The sequence below is a fragment of the Hyperoodon ampullatus genome (assembly GCF_949752795.1).
Source record: "Hyperoodon ampullatus genome assembly, chromosome: 7".
NCBI lineage: Eukaryota > Metazoa > Chordata > Mammalia > Artiodactyla > Ziphiidae > Hyperoodon > Hyperoodon ampullatus.
In genome coordinates this window covers 40,689,271-40,700,131 of record NC_136920.1, presented here as the reverse complement: position 1 = coordinate 40,700,131, position 10,861 = coordinate 40,689,271, and the positions used below count along the sequence as shown (strand labels likewise).

Below are 10,861 nucleotides of genomic sequence, written 5' to 3'. Positions count from 1 at the left end.
CCCCTCTTTGAACTCCATGCCACTGGAACTGCCTTCATCCAATCCAGAGTCCAGCTCAGGCAGTCAACCTTGCCAACATCCAGCTGTCCCATCAGGAACCAGTGTGTGGCACAAGAGGCTCGGGGTGGACTGGCCGTGTTTGCTCCTTTCGTTGGGAGATAACGTTTTCCTCTTGAGGTAGGAATGTAACTGGGCCCAGCCTTGGCTAACACTCCACATCTTGCAGCTCGATCTCCTCCGTTGTGCTTTCTGCAAAGCAAAAGACACATCCATGAGTTGGCAATCGGCCTGGGGTGGTTTCTGGGTGAGAACAAGATGACAAGGGCCACCTTTGGCCATCCAAGCCGTGAATCGATTATCACAAGGCCCAGAGAATTACCTTTGAGCTTGTGTCTTCTCTTCCTCTGGAATTTATACGCACACTTATTACAAACCCACATGAGGCTGATTAACACTGCAGCCACGGCAGCGAGAAGAGCAAGGAAGACAGCGACAAAGTGGAGGTCTTCGTAGAGGATCTCTACGGGGCGGGGGGAGGGGAGGGGGAGATAACGTCTCTTTTAATATCATGAAGTCGGCCTCCGCACACTCACAGTTCTGAGAGGCGCCGGGCCCCTGGGGGTGTCTTACCCGACACGTGCAGCACGATGGTGCCAAACTGACTGCTCCCCAGGTGCTCGGTCACCGTGATGACGTAGTAGCCGGAATCCCTTACACCCACGCTGAAGAGCTGGATGGAGCCGTTGTCGAAGGTGCAGACCCTGTCCTTGTGGCTTTGGGAGATGTTGGCCTGAGTCCCTGGCTTCCACTCCACGATCTTCTGCACTCCCCAGTTGGACGTATACTTCCATTCGATAGTGGGGATGCCATGGCAGGAGTATGCAACCGAGAGCAGGATGTCCTCTTCCACCGTGGCATTGATGGCTGCCTGGGGAATGTACAGGGACACGCCCTGACCTGCGGGATGGAGTGCTAGACTTGGCGCCACTCATATGGACTCACAGTGAAGTGAATGTCTATAACACATTCATTTATTTAGCACGTATTTATTGAGTGCCTATTACATGCCAGGCTCTCTTCTAGGTTCCAATGTTGATGCTACAATGGTGAATGTCATGGACTGAATGTTTGTGTCCGCCCCCCCAATTTCTATGTTGAAGCCCTAACCCCGTAGTGTGGCTGTATTTAGAGATGGGGTCTCTAAGGAAGTAATTAGGGTAAAATGAGGTCATAAGGGTGGGGCCCTGCTCCAGTTGGATGTCTTTTTTTTTTTTTCCTGCCGTGCCGAATGGCATGTGGGATCTTAGCTCCCCGACCAGGGATCGAACCTGAGTCCCCTTCTTTGGAAGCGTGGAGTCTTAACCACTGGACAGCCAGGGAAGTCCCCTGGATTGGTGTCTTCATAAGAAAAGTCTCCCTCTCTCTCTCATTCTCCCTCTCTCTCTCATTCTCTCTCCATGGGCTCATATGGAAAAGGACCATTTGAGGTCACAGTGGGAAAGTGGCTGTCTACAAGCCAGGAAGAGAGTTCTCCTCGGAAACCAAACCCTGCCAGAACCTTGATCTTGGACTTTCCAGCCTCCAAACTGTGTGAAAATAAATTTCTGTTGCTTAAGGCCCCCAGTCTGTGGTATTTCGTTATGGCAGCCCAAGCTAGGACAGTGAACAAAACACAAGGTTACTATTCACTATTCCCTAGGGCTTCCATTGTATAAGGGAGACACACAAGGGTTAAATAAACACATGAGATCATTTTAGATAACAAGTGCTTTAAAGATAATAAAATAGGGTACTAGTGGTGGGTGGGGATGGAGGTGGTACACAACATGAGACAGGACGGTCAGAGAGGACCTCACTGAGGAAATGAACTGGGACCCAAACGACAGGGAGGGCGAGGAGGCAGCCACGCGAAGACACACGTTTCAGGCAGAGGGAACAACTACAGAGAGTGAGGTGAGAGTGAACTGGTACGTCTGAGGGACAGAAAGAAGGCCAGAACGCAGGAGGCAGGGAGCCATGGGGCGAGTTCAGGAGACAAGGCTGGAGAGCTAGGCAGGACTTGGGTCATGATGTGAGAGTCAGGGATGGGTTTTACTCAAGGGCGATGGGAAGCCATAGGAAGGCTTAGGTAGGAAGGTGACATTCTCCATTAAGCTTGAGAAAGTCCGCTGTGGAGAACATCTGGGGGTGAGGGGGCCAGAGTGGAGGCGGGAAGAACAGACAGGTGGCTGCCGCAGAGACTAGATAAGAGATGGAGACAGAGCCTTGGGGACAGTGAAGGGTGGTCTGATTTAGGATGCATTTGGAAGGAAAGAGGACAGAACATGCTGATAACTAGCCGTGGCAGTGGGTGAGGCAAAGAGGCATCAAGCCGAGATTTCTGCATGAGTGTGTACATGAACAGTAGAGCCACTGGCTAAGATAATATATGTCATGAAATATTTTATTAAGTAGGTACCATGCACAGGCCCTGCGCTAACTGCTTTACACACGCCACGCCATTAAAGTGTCACACAACCTACTACAATTCCATCAAGGATATAAGAAACCAGTGTCAACAGGATTAAGTAGCTTGTCCAAGTTGACCCTGCAAGGCTGAGATTCACACAAGGGCTGCTGACTCCAAAGGTCAGATATTTAACCTCTATGCTCAAGTCAAAGGTCAGTGGTTGGCAGTTAAGGGTACAGAATGTGATAAATCACCTCCACCTCCACCCTCCCCACACAGAGAACGGTCAGGGCTGGCTGGAGACTGGATAGTGAATAGGGCAGGATTCAAGCTGGAGCCCATGCCTCTGTTTCCACCTCTACTTCCTGTTTAACCCCTCATTCTTTGGGTGCCCAGTTAACCCTGGGCCCCTGCTGTGTGGCTTCAGGTAACCACGCCTGTTACTTTTCCAGACTTTTCTCATTGGCCTCACCCATCCCCAGAATATCCCATTACCACCCCTCTCCTAAGGCTCGGCTAAGTGGCTGGAGATAATCCGATAGGTTCCATGATGAAAAACTGGGAGGTAATAACTGCTTTCAAGAGTTATAGCTGCCAGGACTTCCCTGGTGGTCCAATGGTTAAGAATCTGCCTTGCAATGCAGGGGACACAGGTTCAATCCCTGGTTGGGGAAGGTCCCATATGCCATGGGGCAACTAGGCCTACATGCCACAACTACTGAGCCCGCTCACTCTGGAACCCACATGTCACAACTAGACAGCCCATGTGCCGCAACTGCTGAGCCTGCACAGCACAACTAGAGAGAAGCCTGTGAGCCTCAACGAAAGATCCTGAATGCCACAATGAAGATCCTGCATGCCGCAGCTAAGAACCATCACAGCCAAAAAAAAAAAAAAAAAAAAAAATTACAGCTGCCACGTAACAGAAAAATATTTTCTCCCCCACCCTATTTTAAAAAATGTTAAACTCACAGAAAGATTGAAAGCCAAGTACAATTAACATCTATATACCCTCTCCTAAATTCACCAATTAACATTTTGCCGCATTTGCTTTTTCTCTCTCTCTCTCAGGTAGAGAACAGAGGTCAAGTTCCAGGTCAGCCCTTGGAGGGCAGGAATTAGGTGCTTTCTTCATCTCAGTGTTCCCCGTACCCAGCACAATGCCTGACACACAGTGATTGGCCAATAAACGTTTGTTGAATGAATAAGTGAATGACTAATTATAGCAGCAAGAAGGCGAGCCAATCTGATAGAAATGTTGCTGCTTGGGTGGTTTGAAAAATTAGGCACATCTAAAAGCTTATACACACATAGCAAAGAGAACTGTAGTTTACTCAAGGCTTTATGTGCCCATTGCTTTATTATCTATTTATTATGTATTTTAAAATCCTTCTCTTTTATTTTTTACAGGAGTCAGCAACATGCCCATGTAGCTAGGAAATGGCAAAGGTGGGATTTGCATGCAGTTCTGTCTGATTCAAAACCCACAGTTTTTCGTCTCTACTTGGTGACTACTGATCTATCATCTATTTATCTGTATTTTCTGATTTCCCTGACCTCACATATGAGCAGCTGGGATTATGATTACCGTTAAGATTTGGAAAACTATATTTAGAACTAATGACAAATCTGGATCATCAACTATTTGTATTACATGTACATCCTGTGTTAACCAAGTTAGTCAAGGTTACTGACAGACTAGTCTCCCGGGAGAGTAGCAGCCCTTTTAATAGCCTTAGGGACCTCCATTTTGAGCCTTCCAGTTATTTTGTGTCAAGAAACAGCAAAACTGAAAAACAAAAATAACATGCCCAAGTTTCTCAGATGCTGACACAGCTGGAAGCTGGCCAACTGGTCCTTGTTAGCTTCTATGTTTTCTTTTGACTAGAAAACCCTCTTCCTAATCTGACAAATTAATCAGGCATTTAACTAGGTTTTAGGAACAAAGAGTTCTTCTTCTTCCTGACACATAGAAGTACAAATAAATGGTCTATGGCAAAGATGGAACATGGGGCTTCCCTGGTGGCGCAGTGGTTGAGAGTCCGCCTGTCAATGCAGGGGACACTGGTTCGTGCCCCAGTCCGGGAAGATCCCGCATGCCATGGAGCAGCTGGACCCGTGAGCCATGGCCGCTGAGCCTGTGCGTCCGGAGCCTGTGCTCCGCAACGGGAGAGGCCACAACAGTGAGAGGCCCGCGTACCGCAAAAAAAAAAAAAAAAAAAAAAAAGATGGAACATGAACAGTTCCAAGAGTTTAAAGGCAAACTGCTTGTCAACTGTTTAAAAAGTTGAATTAATGAGTAACCGCTACTGCACCTCATGCTAAAATCATTCCAGAACAAGTCCAGAGAAACTTAGTGGCTAGGCCAATAGTCAGACCTGGCTCAAATGTTCTACTCAAGGAGGTTGGTGCAATAAAGCAGATTTTACGTGTAAAATGGATGCCAGGCAGCCATGAACAAGAATGAACTTTGTGCAGACAAGGGAAGATGTCTATGACATGTTACTCAGTTAAAAAATAAATTTATAAAACAATATGCTATGATCTTACTTACATTTGTATAACTATGTGCTAATATGTATATATTTAGTATGGAAAAATGTTGGAGTAATATATGCTATATTAACAGGGATTATCCGTTAGAGATTGGATGGCACCAGAAATTTTCCAAGTTATACATTTATATCATTTTGCATTTTCACATTGATTAAATTGATAATAAAAAATATTTTAAAAATCATTTAAAGTTCTCCTGATTAGGCCAAGATATCTGGTGAGCAAAGGTTAAAAGTTTACCTTGCTTTTCATCTTTACTTGAATTCTATGTGGAGAGAAGAGAAAAACTAAATTCTACCAATTTCCCAGAAAGATGTAGATGCTTCCTTTAAGGAAGAGGTCACGTAACTGAAGATATTAGCAGGGCAGAAGTCACTGGAACCTGAACCCAGGGGCTTCCGGAAAGCCTGATTTCCTACAGCTGGTAACACCCCTTGGGAACTAATCAAAGAGAGAGTACCAGGCAGGTGAAGCCAGCTACTGAGCAACAGGCTGTAATCTAATACTCTAATCTAATCTAAAAGGAGTAATCCTTACTCCTTTTCTTACAAGTAAATTACAGAGGTAGCGCTTTGCTCCTTTTAAAAATTTATTATTTAAGAAGGATATATTTCCTGAAATCAAAATAAAGGTTAATACTGTTCACACCACAATTTGGGGGGACAACAGCATCAATTAAAGGGGAGACAGATATTGCCTGCCATGGAGGATATACCTTAATCAAGACAACTCATTTTTTAAAATTAATTAATTAATTATTATTATTATTTTTGGTTGTGTTGGGTCTTCGTTGCTGCTCATGGGCTTTCTCTAGTTGCGGCGAGCAGGGGCTACTCTTTGTTGCGGTGCGCTGGCTTCTCATTGCGGTGGCTTCTCTTGTTGCGGAGCACGGGCTCTAGGTGCGCGGGCTTTAGTAGTTGTGGCTCACGGGCTCTAGAGCGCAGGCTCAGTAGTTGTGGCGCACGGGCTTAGTTGCTCCATGGCATGTGGGATCTTCCCCGACCAGGGCTTGAACCCGTGTCCCCTGCATTGGCAGGCAGATTCTTCACCACTGTGTCACCTGGGAAGTCCCAGGACAACTCATTTTCATCTCACTTATCTGGAAAGCCACTTATCCAGCCAGTGTGATCATCAGATGAGAACCAGGAAACAAGCATCATCGTCATCAGCATCCTTATCAAGACTGTAGGCAACTAAACTAGAACTCAGAAAGCCTAGTTTAGGGGTCCTAATTCAGAAGTACTGGAGCAGGTTCGTGAAGTGATGAGTCACATCACAAAAGGGTTATTCCAGGTGCGGTGAGGTGTGGTGGAGATACCTGATGTGAGAGGATTCAAACAGTTTCACCCTGGGGACCTCTTAGCTGTTGAGACCTAGAGACGGCACCTTCACTGCTGAGAGCCCTGGCTTCCTCCGCTGTGGAATGAGGACTGGAAAACCTCGGGAGGAGGGCTGTGAGGATGAGGTGACACAACACATGTAAGGCCCAGTGGGGCTGAGCACAAGGTACCCGTCCAGGAGCTGCAGTCCCCACTGCTCACCCCTCTCCATCAGTGTGTCACCAGCCTCAGGTGACCAACCCTCATGGTTTGCCCAGGGCTGAGAGTCTTCCCAGGATTCAACAGTTTCAGTGTTAAAATCAGGACAGTCATGGGCAAAACAGGACAGCTGGTCACGCCATCTGAGACTCAAAGAAACGTTGAAGAGCAAAGAGAAAACTCTAAGGTAGACAACAGCTGATTTCTGAGGCACCCAAGGGGGCTCCACAGTGGGGGTGTAGAGACAGCCAGCTCTGGGTAGACAGAGAGGACAAAAGCCCTTCTTCCCTTAACCCTTTGGCTTCTGAACACAACTCCCATGGGTCAGCAATCTCACCGCATCCCCTTTTTAGTGGGGACCGCCCACCAGTGATTGAGCCCAGCCCCACACTCGCCATGCTTCCTCCATGGCAGGGCACTGGCTCGTGGGCGCTGGCCTGGTGAAGAGTATATCATCACCCCCATATTAGAGAGGAGCAAGGTCAAGCCACTGAGGTTAGGTAATCTGTGCAATGTCACAGTAAGTGGCTGAGTAGAGATGGAAATCGGGGTATTCTTCCACTGTCCTGATAATAAGCCAGGATGTTTGCAGGAGCTGGGGAATGGGGAAGACATCATTACAGTTGAGGCTTGAAGAATAAGATTCTGAAAGGGAGGAAGGGCAATCCCAGCTAAGAAAGAAATGAGCCCACCTGGAGGAGCATGATGGATCCTCATGTTGGGGACCTGGTGAGTAAGAAACAAAGATGGGCTATACCACGAGGAATCTGTCACAGGCTGGGGATCAGCCGAAGGAGTTATCCGCGGGCAGTGAGGCCCTAGGATGGTATTCAAGTAGAAGCATGGCGTGCTCTAAACTGGGCTTCAGGAAGGGCAATCTGGCAGCAGAATTCACGATTTCATCATCTACACACCTCACCTGCACGGCCCTGGGCTCACTGCATGTGCTTGTCCTATGCACCCTGAGGAGAGCTCATGGCTGGAGCCCAAACAAGTGGGAACAGCTTAAGGTGCTGAGTGTGGCCAGACTTGGGCCAGTCTCTGGCCCGGACTGGGGAGACGGGATGGGGGGAGCAGCAGGAAGTACACACATGTGTGGTAGATCTGCCCTAGGACTGTGAGATCTTTGCTGGGAGAACTCTTTTCTGATTCATCTCAGAAACACCAGTGTCCAGCACAAGGTCTGGCACTTCATAGGTGCTCATGACATGCCTGTATGAAAGAATGAATAAAGAATAAACAAATACATGTGCCCTGCCTGTTGAACTGCTGCCCATTTGGAGAGATCAGGAAAGTAAGGGGTTGGATCTGTATTGAGTTGAGGGGGCATCAGGTCTGGCTGAGGGAGAGTTGGCAAGACCCCTTTCCCAGCCCCAAGTTTGCTGAGAGTCAAATAGCTAGGAGGAGAAATGGGATGGTTTTAAGTGGCAACTAATATATCCATGTCCCTGCCTAACTTCTGCTATTCCTGAAACAAGCGAGCCTGGAATTTCAGACACACAGCTTCATGAGGGGCCAACACAGAAACCCCAAATAATGGCTTTCAGGTTTAGATGCCATGACTAGTGTTGATGACTGACATTTGCATACAATTTACAGGGTACCTATCCCTCCTGTTAGCTCAGGTAGTAATTCCCCCTCTTGGTGCCTGATTACTCAGATACCAAAGAGCTCAGCTCCTCCCTGAGGGAGCTCCTCCCACCCCCCACCCCACCCCGATATTGCCATATAATGGCCTTGGGAAGTCACCCAGATGTCAGCCAAACCCAAACAAAATGGACAGATGCAGGTTTAGATCGAGGCTGGCAGGCTGCTTTCCTTCATCAGGTTCCTGTACTTATACCCCAACCAGAAAAATCACTCCAAAAGAGCAAGAGCCACCGTTTCTACTGGTAACACTTGTTAAGTACTAGCTGTCATACACATTTATCACAGCTCAGTGAAACCCAGGCTGGGAAAGTTGAATGACTTGGCTGCCATCAGACAGGGAACAATGAGAAAGTTTGATAACATTATGTTGCCACCAGTGTGCAGAAGTTATACCCAATCATTACTGTGGAGATTATAAATGGGTATAATCTGCTTGAAGGGCAACATGTTGAAACCTATAGAAATATTAAATAGCACATAACTCTTGACCCAGAAATGCTACTTTTAGGAACTTATCCTACAAGTAATAAGGGCACATAGATGCAAAGTTATAAGTGTACATATTGTCAATTGCAGTAGCAAAAGACTGGTGACAACCTATGTGTTCACAGGTAAAGGAAAACTGTTTCTTACTCCAAAAAGAACACTTCTGACACTTACTACCTGAAGTTAGTGCAGACTCCACAGGTTAAGGGCTCAGTCTCACAAGACTGCTCCCCATTTCAGACACCAATCACAAGTCCAGGCTTCCTATACTTCTGACCAACTGGGTATAAATTGGAGGCTCCCATGACACCCTCTTCAGGTTTGATAATTTGCTAGAACAGCTCACAGAACTCAGGAAAGCACTTTACTTACTATGAGCACTTTATTATAAGGGATACAACTGAGGAATAGCCACATGGAAGAGATGCCACAGGGCAAGCTATGTTGGAAGGAGCGTGGAGCCCCCATATCCTCTTGGGCCACACTGCCCTCCCAATACCTCCATGTGTTCACCAGCCCAGAATCTCTCCCAACTCCCTTCAGTTAGGGTTTTTTTGGGGAGATCCCATGACATAGGCGTGATTAAATCATTGGCAATTGGTGATTAACTCAATCCCCAGCCCTTCTCCCTTCCTGGGAGGTCAGGGATGGGGCTAAGATTCCAACTTTCTAATCACATGGTTGGTTTCTCTGCAAACGAGCCCTCATCTTCCAAGAGTCACATCATTAACAATCAAAAAAACACTCATCACTCTGGAGAATCCAAGGGTCTTAGAAGCTTATGTGTCTGGAACCAGAGACTAAGACCAAATATTATAACAAAAGATGGTCCTATCGCTGCTATCACCCAGGAAATTACTAGGTTTTTAGGAGCTCTGTGTCAGGAATCAGGAGCAGAGACCAAATATATATTTCTTATTAAGTCAGAACTGGTTAAATAAATTATCAATATTCACACTTGGGAATACTACAGCGGCACTTTTTTTTTTTTTTTTTTTTTTTTGCGGTACGCGGGCCTCTCACTGTTGTGGCCTCTCCCATTGCGGAGCACAGGCTCCGGACGCACAGGCTCAGCAGCCGTGGCTCACGGGTCCAGCCGCTCCGTGGCATGTGAGATCTTCCCGGACCGGGGCACGAACCCATGTCCCCTGCATCGGCAGGTGGACTCCCAACCACTGCGCCACCAGGGAAGCCCTGCAGCGGCACTTTTAAAATGAGGTAGATCTACATGCATTGATATTAGATGATCTCAAAAATAATGAAAAAGCACAGAGCAGAACAGTGTGTAGAGACTGTTTCCATTTGAGTAAACTAATGATATGTATATATGTGTGTGCGCACACACACACAGAAATCTGCACATTTATCCATAAAATGCCCAGAACATCTCCCAAAGGGTATTCTAAAAATCAGGTGCCATGGTTCTCTTTGGGGAGGGGACTGGGTGTCTGGGGTGGAAGAAAGCTTTACATTTCATTTTATATCCTTTTGAACAGTTAGAATATTTTAGTGAGTTTGTGAATTACTTAAAGAAAAACAATAAATAAAATGAATGCCAAGATTGGGTCAGAGTCCCAGATTTTTCACATTTGATAATGTTAGTGATTCACATATACACAATTGACAAAGTACTTCATAGGCACTATCTCAACCTGTGAGACAGGCAGGGGACTGGGGTTAAGGACCCATGCTTTTTGCTTCATAGATACTTACTTATTTGATCACTAAATATATGCACCCAAACACAGGAGCACCTAAATACATAAAACAAATATTAACAGACAAAAAGGGATAAATCGACAGTACCACAATAACAGTAGGGGACTTTAACACCCCACTACGTCAATGGACAGATCATTCAGACAGAAAATCAATAAGGAAATACTGGCCTTAAATGACACATTAGACCAGAGGCACTTAATAGATATATAAAGAATATTCCATCCCAAAGCAGCAGAATACACATTCATTTTAAGTGCACACAGAACATTCTCCAGGATAGATCACATGCTAGGCCACAAAACAAGTCTCAGTAAATTTAAGAAAAGTGAAATCATATCAACCATCTTTTCTGGCTACAATGCTATGAGCCTAGAAATCAACTATAAGGGAAAAACATTGCAAAAACCACAAAAACATGGAGGCTAAGCAATGTGCTACTAAACAACCAATGGGTCACTAA

General features: G+C 46.2%; 1 protein-coding gene across 1 annotated transcript in view; it reads right to left on the bottom strand.

Moving 5' to 3' along the window:
- Positions 1-205: 205 nt before the first annotated feature.
- VSTM5 (V-set and transmembrane domain containing 5) overlaps positions 206-10,861 on the bottom strand; it is a gene marked incomplete at its 3' end in the record, with an annotated part of 28,629 nt that continues 17,973 nt past the window's right edge. The window contains exons 2-4 of the mRNA XM_079708393.1: positions 631-957; positions 380-520; positions 206-249 (exon numbers count right to left, since the gene is read on the bottom strand). Coding sequence (XP_079564519.1) covers positions 206-249; positions 380-520; positions 631-957 — 512 coding nt within the window. The remainder of the gene's footprint in view (positions 250-379; positions 521-630; positions 958-10,861) is intronic.